Genomic DNA, 16,348 nt, shown 5'->3' on the forward strand with positions numbered 1-16,348 from the left:
ATATAAAAAGCCTTTAAATTTTAATATTTTCCTTTTAAAATGTGTTTTGAAGGTTTGATTATGTGCATACAGTAATGTCCCAAATCATACATACTTCTTGAAGAAATCAGATATTTACAGTCCTAATCCAAAACAAATGTAAAGAAACACCATTAGCACTCTGATGTATAGCACTCCACCCAAAGGAATTTGGATACAGAGGTTTAAAGATAACGAACACTGTAGTAATTATAGTTCTTACCTTCATTCTGGCTTAAGAGTAACGCAGACAACAAAGGCAATTGCAAAAGTAAATGGCATTGTGGGATTGAGCTATAAAAACAGGTGAGCAAAATGACAGGTGAGTAATTTCTGTTAAAAATGAAAGTCAGACTTTTCTAAGGAAGACATCCAGATGGCCAACAGGCACATGATAAGATGCTCAACGTCACTCCTCATCAGGGAAATACAAATCAAAACCACACTGAGATACCACCTCACGCCAGTCAGAGTGGCTAAAATGAACAAATCAGGAGACTATAGATGCTGGCGAGGATGTGGAGAAATGGGAACCCTCTTGCACTGTTGGTGGGAATGCAAACTGGTGCAGCTGCTCTGGAAAACAGTGTGGAGGTTTCTCAAAAAATTAAAAATAGATCTACCCTATGACCCAGCAATAGCACTGCTAGGAATTTACCCAAGGGATACAGGAGTACTGATGCATAGGGGCACTTGTACCCCAATGTTTATAGCAGCACTTTCAACAACAGCCAAATTATGGAAAGAGCCTAAATATCAACTGACGAATGGATAAAAATGATGTGGTTTATATATACAATGGAATACTACTTGGCAATGGGAAAGAATGAAATCTGGCCTTTTTGTAGCAACATGGATGGAACTGAAGGGTATCATGCTAAGTGAAATAAGGCAGAGTAAGACAGATACCATATGTTTTCACTCCTATGTGGATCCTGAGAAACTTAACAGAAGACCATGGGGGAGGGGAAGGAGAAAAAAAAAAGTTACAGAGAGGGAGGGAGGCAAACCATAAGAGACTCTTAAATACTTAGAACAAACTGAGGGTTGATGGGGGGTGAGGGGAAAGTGGGTGATCGGCATTGAGGAGGGCACCTGTTGGGATGAGCACTGGGTGTCGTATAGGAACCAATTTGACAATAAATTATATTTAATTAAAAAAATAAATTAAAAAAATGAAAGTCAGGGGTGGGGTGCCTAGGTGGCTCAGTTGGTTAAGTGTCCCACTCTTGATCTCAGCTCACGGTTTGTGAGATGGAGCCCCATGGTGGGTTCCTGGCTGACTGCATGGAGCTTGCTTGGGATACTCTCTCTCTCTCTCTCTCTCTCTCTCTCTCTCTCTCTCTCTCTCTGTCTCCCACTGGCTGTCATGTGCTCTTTCATTCTGTCTCTCAAAATAAATAAGTAAACTTAAAAAAAATTAAACTCAGGGGCGCCTGGGTGGCTCAGTAGGTTGAGCATCTTACTCTTGATTTCAGCTCAGGTCATGATCTGAGGGTCATGAGATCAAGCCCCCAGTGGGGATCCATGCTGAGCATGGAGCCTACTTAAGGTTCTCTCTCTCTCCCTCTCCCCTCTCCCCGGCTCACTCTAGAACTCTCTCTCTCTCTCTCTTAAAAAAACAAAAACAAAAAACAGAAGTCAAAATTAGGAATACTTGTGAAAAATTAACAATTCCTGCTTAAAAACTGAAAAATAAATTCTCACTTCACATTGCCTCATACCCACATGCTATTTGCTAACCTTTCATTGAGAGAAGCAAAAAGGATTTGCGGGGGAAAGATGGAGGAGAAAGCTAGAGAATAACCTAACACCATGGACTGTCAGAAAAGTTAGGAAGATTAGCTGTCAGAAAGCACTGGAGTGAATTGGATAAATTTGAGAGCCAGAGGAAAACAAAACAAATATGGCTAACCCAAACCCCTCATTTGACAGCCTTGTATGGTAGATATTGTTACCCTCACTTTACAACTTAGACTCAAAGAGGTTAATTAATTTGCCCACTGTCCCATAGCTAAAAAGTTGCATAACAGATTTCAACCTAGGACAGATTTACTCCAAAGTCTGTATTTCTTCGCCTCTAAATCATTTCTCATTCTCTGGTGCTTTTTTCCTTTCTCCCACTACAACATAGCTTTGCTTAACTTCTCAGATTGGGAGCCTCACCATGTTAACCAAGGACTCTCTGGGCTCTCACTTGCAGAGCTAACAGCCTCTTGTCTCCTGGGAAAAGTTGAGTCCAAACATATGCGTGTGACCCTCAAGTATATAATTCAGCAATCATTCTCCCATAGATTTAGCACAGCCCCCCAAAATTTTGGCCAGGCATTGAGAGGATACAAAGAGTAGCTAGTCAAGGGCATGGCAAGGCCAGCGACCCACCATCACTGCCCCGCTACCAAGATTAAGTATATAAATCCTGTTGAATAGTTTCTTCTCACTCCTGCCTCAGCTAGACAGAATTCAAATATTTCATCATTGCTCCTCTGATAGATGTCTATAGCTGATGTGATCTTGTACAGCCTGGATCCACCTGCCTAGTATGGTGGCCGAAATCCAAGAAGCATTCAGTAAATATTGCTTTGAATGAATAAATGAACTAACAAGCATTTGTTCTCTTCTATAATAACAACAAATATAAAATCAGACATCATATAGGTCAGGCTGCAAGCTAACCTCTTCGTATGCATGATCTTTTTTTTTTTAATTTTTTTTTCTCAACGTTTTTTATTTATTTTTGGGACAGAGAGAGAGAGCATGAACGGGGGAGGGGCAGAGAGAGAGGGAGACAGAGAATCGGAAACAGGCTCCAGGCTCCGAGCCATCAGCCCAGAGCCTGACGCCGGGCTCGCACTCACGGACCACGAGATCGTGACCTGGCTGAAGTCGGACGCTTAACCGACTGCGCCACCCAGGCGCCCCATGCATGATCTTATTATGCATGACATATTATGACAACCCTACAGGTACAAACTATTATCAGAAAGGGTGAGGGAGCTCTCATGGGTCTCTTTTATGCCGTAATTAATTTCATTACCTCTCAAAGATTCCACCTACTATTTACATTTGATACCGGCTTAGAAAGGCTAAATAACTTGCTTAGTTGACATAATAAGGAGCCGTTCTATAATCAAAACAAGATCTGACTTCAGACCCAGTTTTCTCAACCATAATACTCAACCTCTCTTCTATTTAAAAAAAAAAAAATGTTTAATGTTTATCTATTTTTGAGAGAGAGAGAGAGAGAGAGAGAGACCAAGTGCAAGTGGGGGATGGGCAGACAGAGAAGGAGACACAGAACTTGAAGCAGGCTCCAGGCTCTGAGCTCTCAGCACAGAGCCTTACGCTGAGCTCAAACCTCAAGATTATGACCTGTGCTGAAGTCAGACACTTAACCGACTGAGCCACCCAGGCGCCCCGCCTCTCTTCTATTTTTATTATTTTTAATAATCACCACTTCTTTTAAAAATTTTTAAATGTTTACTTATATTAGAGAGAGAGAGACAGTGCGTGAACAGGGAAGGGGCAGAGAGAGAGAGAGAGAGAGAGAGAGAGAGGGAGACACAGAATCCGAAGTAGGCTCCAGGCTCTGAGCTATCAGCACAGAGCCTGACTCAGGGCTTGAACTCGCGAGCCACAAGATCATTCATGACCTTGGCCAAAGTCAGTTGCTCAACCAACTGAACCACCCAGGGACCCCTAATAATCACCACTTCTGTGCATTTAGCACTTACCATGTTCTAGGCACAATGCTAAATATTTTACGTTATTACATTCATTTAATTCCCGAAGCAACTCATTTATGCCCACTAATGTGTATTATTTCCTCAATTTCCCATCACTATGCGAACTTGATAAGTTACTAGGAATGATCACCAATTTACAGGTTTATGTGACAATTCTAGAGACTATATGTAAATCATCAAGCACAGTGTTGTGCATGTATATGCTGGAAACAAAATGCACATGCCCCATCCTACAACTGCCTTTGGATGGATTCAATTCACTGAACAATATTTTGTTTAATTATTTAACATTATTTGTAAAAGCTCTTAACTACCAAGGCAGTGTCTTAAGTAGAAATAGCATACACTCAAATGCTGAACAAAATGCTTCAGATCTCTTTTAATCTGAGCTAGCTGGAAGCAGTTCTCTTACAGAATGAACATAGGTCAGTTTTCAAATGGAAGAAAGAGTATCCCAGGTGGGTACAGCCTGGAAAGGCCAGAGGTGGTTGGGTGCCTTCAAAGGAATGTTCCAACAGCACAATTATATGTAGGAGTATATTTTCCCAAGCAAAAATCAGCACCCATGGCTTAAGGAGTTGTGATTTTTTTTAATTAAGGTATAAGATACACACAATCTTATAAGCAAGCTTAATTGTATTCCAAGAGATTTTTTTTTTAACATACGTAAACACCTATGTAACCTCACCCAGATCAAGACAGGAATTATTTTCAGCATCCCATAAGGTTTCTGTGCCCAGAGTGGCTTATAATTAACAGGGGAAATACTTTTAAAATCAAGACCGAAACCCAGAAAGCAGGTAAGAAATTCCGAAGGCTGGCTTTGGGGGATGGGGATGATATTAGGTAAGAACAAGAAAAACACGACTCTTATCTTCTTTTAGTGATGGGTGCATTCACATTCATATGTGGGCCAATCCTCCTAATGACTCTCTATATAGGAAACGTGCATTCCTTTCTGCACGTGAGGAAACAGAAACCTGTTTAGGGTTCCTGAGAATAACACCCCCACCAGACGCGGGGAAGGGAAGGAACTCAAGTGTTGAAGTTTGCGCAGTCGACCTATCCTCCTGGCAGAGCTGAAGGCGGGGCGTCAGGTTACCGAGCAGGACCTCTCGCGCCCGCCCATTGGCCAGCGCTCAGGGCCCCCGGGTATAAAAGCTCAAACTGGCTGTCCTAGAACCGCGGTGCTGAATCCCGCCTTGCACGCCTTGAACCTACCGGTGGTGGCGCTCCTCTCTGGCTCGGTGCCTCTGGCAGACCCGTGCAGACAACCGTCAGACACCGGACTCCAGCTACGCTAAGAGGGTTCCACGCATCCTTGTTTAACTCGCCTAGCCGCAAGCCGTGAGTCCTAGAGGGGATAATAATTGTTTTAATTCTCGCTGGGGACTAGAGTGCAATAATCCAAGGATTCGGGAGGCGATTGCACAAGCAAAGCGCCTCTTGGCATTGACGACAGCGCGACCAAAGTTGGAAGCCAACATTTTGATAATCTCCGCCTTAGGCCAGCGAAGGAGGATCGAGATTAAATCAACAAGCCCCGAAGTGTACATGACTACTAGAGACGAGAGAAGAACGATTGTTTTGCAGTCATTGAAACACAGCTTGCAATAGCCTGACTGGCAGTTTGCCTTGTCCCACGGAGGCAGGAGAAAGGACCCCTAAAGTAGAAAAAAAGACACGGGAATTGCAGCGCCTCGCAGGGCTCCCTCTGACTAGGGTACCCTTGCGAAGTGCAAGCCGACCAGCACCAGCACAAGGTTGCTCCGGTTCCCGTACCCGCGTCCTTATGTGGTGCCTGGAGAGGCTCCGCTTTGGTCCTGAGCGCAGGCACGGGATTCTTCAAGGTCGGGCGCACCAAGTCCCGGCCCTCACTCCCGCCGCGTGTGCAAACGTGCTCACCCCGGACCGCATCCCCGAGTTCTGCATCCCCCCACGACTCGCGTCCTGCACGGCCCTGGCTGCACCTCGGGTTTCCTGGAGCGAAGCAGCAGAAATAGACTACAGCGCGGCGCACACGGACTGGGACCCGCGCTCGCAGGCAGCCCTATCGCTGCCGCACCTGCCCCGCGCGCTCACCGCCTACGGCTTCTGCGCGCTGCTCGAGAGCCCGCACACCCGCCGCAAGGAGTCGCTCTTCCTCGGGGGCCCTGCAGCCGCCCCGCTCGTGCCCCGGGACTCGGCTCCGGCCTCCGCCCCCGCGCTCCCCGCGGGCCTCCGCCCCACCCCGGACGCGCCCGCCCCGCCGCCCCGCGCCCGCCGCCTCCTGCGCGCCTCCGAACGGCTGCTGACCCGCGCGCTGCGGGCCCGGACGAGTCGAGGCCTGGTCCGCGCCCGCTCCGTGTCCAGCGGGGACGGCGACGAGGACGAGGATGAGGAGCGCGGCGCCGTCGCGGGGCCACCTTCCCAGGCCCCCTCCGCGTCCCCGCCGCAGCCGCCCTGCCCCGGCCCGCGTCCCGAGCGCCTGGAGGCCGAGGGCACCGTGGCCCTGGGCCGCGCCGGGTGCGCCCTGCGCCTGGCCGCCGAGTACAGTCGGGCCAACGGGCGGCTCCGCGTCCGGCTGCTGGGCACCGAGGGCCTGGCCGCGGGAGCCGCCGAGCCCCCCGCCGTCGGCTGCCGCGTCAGCTTCGTCCTGCGGCCGCCGGGCCAGCCGCGCTCGCAGCGCAGCGCCGTGGTCCGGCGGAGCCGCAAGGCCGCCTTCCACCAGGACGTGTGCTTGGACGGGCTCTCGGAGGAGCAGGTGCGCCGCCTGGCCGTGCGCGTCAAGGCCGAGCAGCGGGGTCGCGGCCTGGAGCGGGGCCGCCCGCTGGGCCAGGGCGAGCTGCTGCTGGGCTCCCTGCTGCTGCCCTGAGGGCGCCCGGGGCTCAGACCGCCCCCTCGGGGCGCCCTCGGACCGCTGGCAACTCGGACACCGACAGCCGCTTTGGACAAAATGAAAGTGTATTTATTCTTCTACTCACGCCTTTGGTCAGTCCAATAGTGGCGCATATGTTGCTGGATTAGTTATCATAATAAAGGATGTAGTATTTTGGGTAAATACCTTCAAAATTCGCTTCAGCAAATGGTATGGCGTTCTGCAGTAGCGTTTCCCTATATGGACACACAATTGCATTTCATGTTCCCCACGGACCTATTGGGAGATAATCACAGGAAGTCTTAAAACTAGAGGGTGTCCTGGTGGTCTATTTGCTCCAACCTCCTCATATTGAAGTTTATTTCACAACATCCACTGAGACCATCTTAGAGCGTGTATTACTTTTGCAGCATTGTTTAAGACCCTGGTGAAAAATTGGGGCCAAGAGAGGTGAAGTAACTTGCTCAAGGTCAACAGTGAATTATTAATAGAAACTCCAACCTGATACTTTTAGCTACAATTTTCTGGAAAAGCACTGGAAAAAAAATGAAGCCATTTTAATTTTCCAACTTAAAATAATAATAGTTTTGCAAGTATTAACTTGTTTAATTCTTAAAACCAAACCTAAAAGACAGGCACATTTGACCCCATTTTACAGATGAAGATACTGAGGCACAAAAAATAGAGCAGAGTCGGGATTTGCACTGAGGCAATCAGTGTTTTACTTATTACTTTCTGGAAATAATACCAGCATCTGAAGGGTTCATCACATTACTATTGTGGGGCTGCAACTTACATCTGAAATCTTTGATTCTGAGTCTGGGGTCTCTTCACATTCTCACCCCCTAGTGGAAAAGCAAATTGGTTGAAATGAGTAATTTATTATCTCATGCCAATGGTCAAGGCTCTGTCTGAGAAAGATGCTAACTAGCCTCAGAGTAGTAGAAAAGCAGGGGGCGGGGGGGGGGGCGGCTAGCCTAATTGGCTTCAGCTGAGCTAATGTGCTAGGAGAGGGAGTCTAGAATTTACCTGTAATAGTGTTCTACCTCTGGCTTCTGATAATCATAATAGGTTTGTTATGTATTAAAGGATGATTTTCCTCTCTTGCTCATATTCACTGCCAAACAAGCATATTTCTTTCTTTCTTATGCATACACCCAAATATATCATTGTGGGACTTTATTTTGTTGCTTAAAAAAAAAAATGTTTATTTACTTTTGAGAGAGAGAGAGCAAGAGCAGGGAGGGGCAGGGAGAGAGGCAGACATAGAATCCGAAGCAGGATCCAGGCTCTGAGCTGTAAGCACAGAGCCCCACATGGGGCTCAAACTCGCAAACTGCAAGATCGTGATCTGAGCCAAAGTTGGACGCTCAACCAACTGAGCCACCCAGGTGCCCCTGCCTTTTTTAAAAATACAAACAGGGCACCTGGGTGAAACAGTTGGTTAATCATCCAACCCTTGGTTTCAGCTCAGGTTTCGTTGGGCTCCATGATGACAGCGTGGAGCCTGCTTGGGATTCTCTCTCTCCCCCTCTCTCTGCCCCTCCCCTGCTCTTTCTCTCAAAATAAATAAACAAACTTAAAAAAAAAACAAAAACTCAGACTGCACTGATGGTTTAAATAGCAAAACTTTATTCCAGAAAACATTGCAATCACTATTGTCACTAGATTATATACAAGTAAGAGTTTGGGGCAGAAGTGTCATTTTATTAAGGTAACATCAACATACTTCAGGAATGTAAATTTTCCATGATATAATGGTGAGTATTTCCAAACAGAATCTCCACTAATATAAAGTTATGATGGTCAAACAATGTTAAGAGCCTAATCAGCAAAGACTTTTAAATGACTAAAATATAATCATAAACCATAAAACCATGGGATTTTAGAGTTGAAAAGAATTTTAAGAATTATTTTGTGCAAACCCAGGTATTACAGAATAGGACCAGAAAGGCAAACTGTAGATTGTCCCAAATCACATAATTAGTGCAAGAGGTGGGACTAGGACCACTTCTATTCTCATTTTGCTTTTCAACCTAATGAGTCTTTGGACCACTACTTCCAAGGAAGGAGACACATTTGCATATAAATTATTTTACAACACTGAACTAATTTGATTTTTTTGCATGTATGAAATCTTATTTGCAACACAATTTTTTTTTTTATGCATCAGCCTTTCTGTTGGCAAATTTTAATTTGGTTTGCACTTTGCTGCCCTCTAGTGGATCCTTCATAAACTTTGTCAATGGGTCTACTTAGTATTAGAACATCTCTACTACATACTAAAGACCAGTGTAATGTCAGAACCCAATGACCTTGAAGATGTGCGCTAATATATTATAGTGAAGATTCATATCTCAAAATAACTAAATACAGCTGTCTGAATGTAGAAGATGCCCCCCAAATTTTCAGATTAAAAATGAAAACAGATGGGGCGCCTGGGTGGCGCAGTCGGTTAAGCGTCCGACTTCAGCCAGGTCACGATCTCGCGGTCCGTGAGTGCGAGCCCCGCGTCGGGCTCTGGGCTGACGGCTCAGAGCCTGGAGCCTGTTTCCGATTCTGTGTCTCCCTCTCTCTCTGCCCCTCCCCCGTTCATGCTCTGTCTCTCTCTGTCCCAAAAATAAATAAACGTTGAAAAAAAAAATTAAAAAAAAAAAAAAATGAAAACAGAAGAAAAACTTCCCAGTAATTATGAAGCTGGGAGTATGCGTCAATGGCATGTTGGTTGCAGAAAACTTTTTAGAGTTTTATGCTTCTCGTTGGGTTTAGGTATGCACATCTTCGCACAAATGATAGCATAATCTTGCTTCTTTGTGGTTTAAATATATGAACATATTCAAAGAAATATCCCACACAACAGACTGCAACATGCCAGTTTAAAAAGCTTTAGTTAAGTGCAAATTTAAAAATCAAATCAACAGCTTGGTCACTTGGTTTTAAAAAGGTAATGAATTCTATACCCAAAACACTAGCTTTAATATGGATCAAACATGCCTAGATGATTATTTCTTTAAAATGTAATTTTCTTTTACACACACTTCAACAATTCACAAAACTTCCCCCATATTCATTCCCAGGACTTAGGTCAAAATACTAATTTTGATATTTGGTAAAGATTTGAAAGACAGAGCAAAAAGTGGGTACCATGCGATCCCTATGATATTAAAGCAACAATATATGGTATATGGTATAACATATGGTAAAAGGGCACAAATTGTCAGCTCTAAGATGAAAAAGGTTTGAGGATCTAATGTATATATAACATGGTGAGAATAGTGAGTAACACACTGTATTGTATACTGATATTTACAAAGAGTGTAGAATTTAAATGTTCTCACAAAGAAGAAGAAACATAGGTGAGGTGATGAGAGTTAATTAACTAGGTGGGGGAGGATAACTATATATAGGTGGATGAAAGGACATTCAAGGAGCACCTGGATGGCTCAGTTGGTTAAGCATGTGATTTTCACTCAGGTCATGATTTGGTAGCCTGTGAGTTCAAGCCCTGCATCGGGCTCTGTGCAGACAGCTCAGAGCCTGGAGCCTGCTTCAGGTTCTGTGTCACCCTCTCTCTCTGCCCCTTCCCCCACTCACACTCTGTCTCTCTCTCTCTCTCTCTCTCTCTCTCTCTCTCTCTCTCAAAAATAAACATTTTTTTTTAAAAGGGGGCATTCAAAAGGTTTATTTCGAATACTGATACGGGGCAAATACTTTTCAAGAATCTAGATGTATAGCTGTGAATAAGACACAAAATGTCCTTGCTCTTATGGAGTTAAGTTTTCAAAGTTGGAGAAGGAGACAGACCATAAACAACTAATTTTAGGAGCGCTTCAGAATATAAAATGTGATAATGAAAAAGAGCACTACTGTGGTAAAAAGAGACACCTCAGATTGAATGGTTCATAAAGGCCTGTATGAAGACGTGACATTGAGCCTTTTCTCTAGGTTCATATACATATTGCTATCATAGTTCAATCCAATTTGCTGATGTTGGGATTTCTTGCCTCCTAGGGTGACCTGACAAACGCTTTCCTAGGAATTCTGCTAATACCTCACCACCCGTGGGAAGTACTTCCTGTGTGGTTCACCTCTAGTGTGTAGAAGCTCTTTTGCCTCCAGGCTTATGAGTTTAACAGATGGAAAAAACCTGGGACAGCGCATGGTGTTAACAAACACAGTTTCTACTATTTTGCATATTAACGTGGCAAGATCCCATTAGCTAAGAATTTTGGTATGGCATTATAATGGCACTTGCATTAGAGACGACTGACAAACTCTGGTCAGATTAGACTTTCTGGGGCATTAGAAAGCAAAGAGCAACATGATTCTTCTTGTTTGTATTTTATGGTTTTCACAGATAATTTTTATCCTTTATGTTTGTAGCTTCTCAACAACTGTTTGTGGTAGGTACTCTTATTGTACCTGGGGTTGATGCTATAGGTGGTCCCTTCAACACCCAGTCCAACCGCTTCTTGCTCTCCCTTATGTGCTATAGGGTCTCGAGAACAAACACTAGCCTTCTCAGGCCCTTTCTCAGCTATGGAGAGCTATGAGAATCAGCTATGAATCATAGCAAGAGGCCAGCTAATGGTGCCTTTTCCCCTTCCTCCCTCATCCTGCTGGAACATACAAGTTGTGAGAGATGGCAGCTGTCACTAAGGAAGCTAAAGGAGGTTTGTTTCTCAGTGACATCACTGATCTTCCATGCCAGCTCTGGACAGCCTACACCCAAAGTTCTTGTCCAGAAGACAGATACATTCCTAAGTTGCTTCAGCCTTTGTTGAGTTTCCAGATATATATGAACACAATCTGAACTGATACAATATCCATTTTACAGAGAAGGACACTTTGATTCAGAGGACTTAAGTCAGTTGCCTACGTCCATGCATCAAATAAACGGTTAATTTAATGGCAGACATCTCAGACCTCCATGCTTTTTTTCAATTCTCACTGTCTTTCCTCACATAATCTATTTTTTTAACTTTTTTTGAGATGCAATTGACAAACAATAAATTGCACTTAAAGCATACAATTTCATAAGTTTTGGTGTACAATATATGACCATGAAACTATTACTTCAATCAGGATAATGAATACATGCACGGGTCCTAACAGTTACTTTTTTTTTCTTTTCTTTTTATTTTTAATATGAAATTTATTGTCAAATTGGTTTCCATACAATACCCAGTGCTCATCCCAACAGGTGCCCTCCTCAATACCCATCACCCACCCTCCCTTCTGTCCAACCCCCCATCAACCCTCAGTTTGTTCTCAGTTTTTAAAAGTCTCTTATGGTTTGGCTCCCTCCCTCTCTAATCTTTTTTTTTTTCTTACCCTCCCCCTTGGTCTTCTGTTAAGTTTCTCAGGATCCACATAAGAGTGAAAACATATGGTATCTGTCTTTCTCCGTATGACTTATTTCACTTACCTAATAGTTTCTTCAGGCTCCTTTGTGATCCCTCTCTCCTGACTTCCCTCACCCACCCACCCTGCTCCCCAGGGAGCTACTCATCTGCTTTCTGTCACTATAGATCAGTTTGTAGGATTTCATATAAATAGAAGAATACACATATTCATTTTTTGGAGTGGGGTGGTCTAGCTTCTTTCACTCAGCATCATTATTCTGAGATGTGCCCATGATGTTGTCTATGTCAATAGTTTGTTCCTTTATATTGGTGAATGAATATTGAATGGATAAACCCCAATTCTTTTATCCATTCACTTGTTTGTAACTTGTTTTTATTCCTTGAACTTAGTATTGGATTATTTTTTCCTTTTCTCCTCTTTTCATCTTTTTCTGTCTTGTCTGGTCTTAACTGAGCATGTTATAGGATTTCATTTTCTCTTTTCTCTTAGCATATCAATTATACTTCTTTAAAAAATTCCTTTGGTGGTTTCCCCGAGTGCTTGCAGGATACATTGACAACTAATCTAAATTTACTTTCAAATAACAGTAAATTACTTCATGGGCACTTCAGGTATATTATAAAACAGTATTTCCAATTTTTCCTTCTCATCTCTTATAATGTTGTTTTCATTTTACTTACCCGTATACTATAATTATTAATATTACCATTATTACTATAATATATTACCACCATATTACTATTGTTACTTTGAACAGTTATCCATCAAATCAAATAAGAGTAAGAAAAATATTTCATTTTGCCTGCATTTATTCCTTCTCTGACATGCTCTCTTTCTTTATGTAAAGCTGAATTTCTGACCTATGTCATTTTTCTTCTCCTTTAAGAACTTATTTTAACATTTCTTTTAGGGCAGATTTGCTAACAATGAATTCTCTTAGTTTTTCTTTGCCTGAGAAGCCTTTATTTCTCCTTTACTTTTGAAGGATAGTTTCACTAGATACAGAATTCTATTTTAATGGTTTCTTTCTTTCAATACTTTAAATATTTCACTTCACTCTCTTCCTCCTTGTGTCGTTCCTGACAAGAAGTCCAACATAACTTTTTTTTTTTAATGTTTGTTTATTTTTGAGAGAGAGAGAGAGAGAGCGGGGGAGGGGCAGAGAGAGAGGAAGACACAGAATCCGAAGCAGACTCCAGGGTCTGAGCTGCCAGCACAGAGACAGATGCGGGGCTCAAAGTCACAGACCAAGAGATCATGACCTGAGCCAAATGCTTAACTGACTGAGCCACCAGGCGCCCAACTCTTTTTTTTTTTTAAGTTTATTTATTTTGAGAGAGACAGAGAGAGTGCAAATTGGGGAGGGGCAGAGAGAGAAGGAGAGAGAGCAAATACCACTAGCACAGAGTCCAATGTGGGGCTTGAACCCACAAAGCCTAGAGATCATGACTGGAGTGGAAACCAAGAGTCGGACGCTGAAGCAACTGAGCCACCCAGGTGCCCCAAGAAGTCCAATAAAACTCTTATCCTTCTTCCTCTGTAGGTAAGGTATTTTCCCCCTTGACTTCTTTCAAGATTTTCTCTTTGTTTTTGTTTTTGTTTTTGTTTTTTTGCAGCTGGAATGTAATATGCCTAGGTGTAGATTTGTGTGTGTGTGTATTGTTTCCTGTTTGTTGTTTTTCCTGTTGTTGTGAGTTTCCTGGATCTGTTCTTTGATATCTGTCATCTCTTTTGGAAAATTCTCTTCTGTTTTTACTTCAAGTATTACATTTGTTCCCTTCTGTCTTTTTTCTCCTCTTGGTATTACTCATATGTTACACCTTTTGAAATTGTCACACAGTTTGTGGGTAGCCTGCTCTGAGATTTTTGGGTCTTGTTTGTTAGTTTTAAGTAGGCTCCATGCCCAACACACGCTCGAATTCATGACTCCGAGACCAAGAGCCAGTCAGGTGCCCCTGGGTTTTTCCTTCATTATTTTTTCTCCTTGTGTGGTAGAGTCCGCTTCCTAAAAGGAATAGACCCCAAGATAAGGGAAGGCAACCTGGCTAGCATGTGTTGGTGACTCCTCTCATGACCCTGTAACATGAGACCACCCAATCAGACTGTATGCCTATACATTACCCAATACTGGAGGCAAAGAAGTAGAAGATGTGTAAAAGACTACGCCACATGGCCTTCGGAGCTCAGTTTTTCGGGTACAAACCCAACTGAGCCAGTGTTGGCACTAATAAAGTTGCTTCCCCCCCCCCAAAAAAAAAAAAAAGCCTCGGAGTCACTACTCTCTGTGTGAGAATCCTGCCACACTTGCATTGCAATCTGGGAAGTTTCTACGGACATATCATAAAATTCACTGATTCTTTTCTTAGCTGTACCCAGGCTACCCATCAGAGGCTTCCTTCATTTCTGGTACAGTGTTTTAATGTCTAGCATTTCCTTTTGATTTTTTAAAATTTCCATCTCTCTGCTTACATTGCCCATCTGTTTTTGCATATTTTCCACTTTTTCCAGTAGAGTCCTTAACATATTAGTCATGGTTATTTTAAAATCCCTGTCTGATCATTCCAAGATCTGTGTCATATCTGAGTCTGGTTCTGAGTGTTTGTTTTGTCTCTCCTATTTTTTCTTGCCTTTTATTTCTTGCCTGTAGTTTCTTATTGAACACCAGACATGATGTATTAAATAATAGGAGCAGAGGTAAAATAGACCTTTGGTGTGAGGCTTTATGCTTATCTGGCAGAATTATGGTGTGTTTACCATTTGCTGTAGCTCTAAGTGTCTGAGGCTTCAGTTTCCTTCTGTGTCCTTATTGTTGTCTGATCTGTAGTCTTTGGGCTTCCCTAGGTGCAGTTTCTGAAACAGAGTATTTACGTGTCTTACAGCTCTTTTCGCTATTATCCACTTTCTCGCATGGCAGTGCTACTGATGTGGTGGTAAATATTGGAGAAGGGAACCAGTCTATACTGATGAAATTATGAAATTTTGGGTTCATGAGTGAACGGCTAAGAAAGAATCCTTGAGATGATTTTGGTGCAAAAAGGCGATCTCATTATATAGTTCAGGGACAGGACCCGTGGACAGAAATAGGTGCACTTGGATTGTGATGCGTGAATGATTACATACTTTTAATTAGTGGGGTTAGGGAGAGTGTAAGTCTCTAAGGAGTTTGAAAGCAAGGCTTTCAGGACATTGAGGGGCTAGCTGCAGTTAAGATAATGTTACTTTTAGCGTTTCATAAAACATAAACATTAAGGCACTAAGACTGCCAGCTCGGAGTTCCTTGAGGAAGGTCATCCTCTGCATGTTTCAGGTGCCTGTCAATGGGCTGGAAGCTGTAAGGAGATTTAATTTAAGCTACATTTCTCTCCCCTTTCTTTGCCTCAATACCATGATTAAATCTCATTCTTCATGTGTGCTTTTGTCCCTGGGCTGTGACCTCCACATTTAAAAAAAAAATTTTTCCCCTCTAGGGAGATGGAAAGGATAGGAAAGTTGGAGTTGAGTAAATGCCTTTCTCTGCAAGTCAGTAAGGCTTTGGTAAAGTCTCTTCTGTAGAGTCGACTTTTGTTATGGAGAATGTGCTAGGAGTATCTCAAAATGATCACCAAGGTTTTTGCTTGACCTTTCATCATGAGAATCTGGTGGGATTCCTTGAGGTAAAACCCATGAAAGTGTGCCACCCACAACCCCACCCCTGAGATCTTGGCTATCAGGAATCTCTCACTTCCACATCAGCACACACTCAGCCTCCAGCAGTTTGTCAACATTGCCATGTAAGTATTCCTATCAGCTTATGGCTTCAGTGGCTTCTGTTCCAGATGGTCTGCTCTTGGCTGGGATTATCCATATTCTCTTGTGTGTCTCTCCAGATTTCAGAGCAGTGGTTCACTTTGCTACCTTGAATCTGATGAAAAAGTCATTAGCTCCATCATTTTCAGTGTGTTCAGCCTTTTTCTTGTTGTAAGAATGAGAGTGACAACTTCCAAGCTCTTTCCATATTGGAACTCATTCCAAGCTAACGAAAAGAAGCTGACCCCATTCAGAAGGCTAGATTTATATCTGTTCACCTGTTCACCTCTTGATAGATACTTAGATTGTTTCCAGTTTATGAATATTCATGTCTAGTACTTTGGGCATATGCTTTCATTTCTCCAGGGTAGATAACTAGAGTAGAATGGATAAATGATCATGTGATAGGTGTATATTTAACTTTTCAAGAAAGTGCCAACTTCTTTTCTTTAAATTTTTTTTAACATTTATTATTGAGAGACAGCGTGTGCACAGGGGAGGGGCAGAGAGAGAGACACAGAATCATAAGCAGACTCCAGGCTCAGAGCTGTTAGCACAGAGCCCAACGTGGAGC

The 16,348-nt window shown here is 43.2% G+C and overlaps 1 protein-coding gene across 1 annotated transcript; it reads left to right on the forward strand.

Moving 5' to 3' along the window:
* Nucleotides 1-4,945: 4,945 nt before the first annotated feature.
* On the forward strand, nucleotides 4,946-7,217 carry C2CD4A (C2 calcium dependent domain containing 4A). The gene has a single exon (XM_086710844.1). It carries the CDS (start codon nucleotides 5,557-5,559, stop codon nucleotides 6,616-6,618), a length of 1,062 nt encoding a protein of 353 aa, XP_086566970.1. The 5' UTR covers nucleotides 4,946-5,556; the 3' UTR covers nucleotides 6,619-7,217.
* The last annotated feature ends 9,131 nt before the right edge of the window (nucleotides 7,218-16,348 follow it).

The sequence above is a fragment of the Puma concolor genome, chromosome B3 (assembly GCF_028749965.1).
Source record: "Puma concolor isolate L17-30 chromosome B3, mPumCon1.1.hap2, whole genome shotgun sequence".
Classification (NCBI taxonomy): Eukaryota; Metazoa; Chordata; class Mammalia; order Carnivora; family Felidae; genus Puma; species Puma concolor.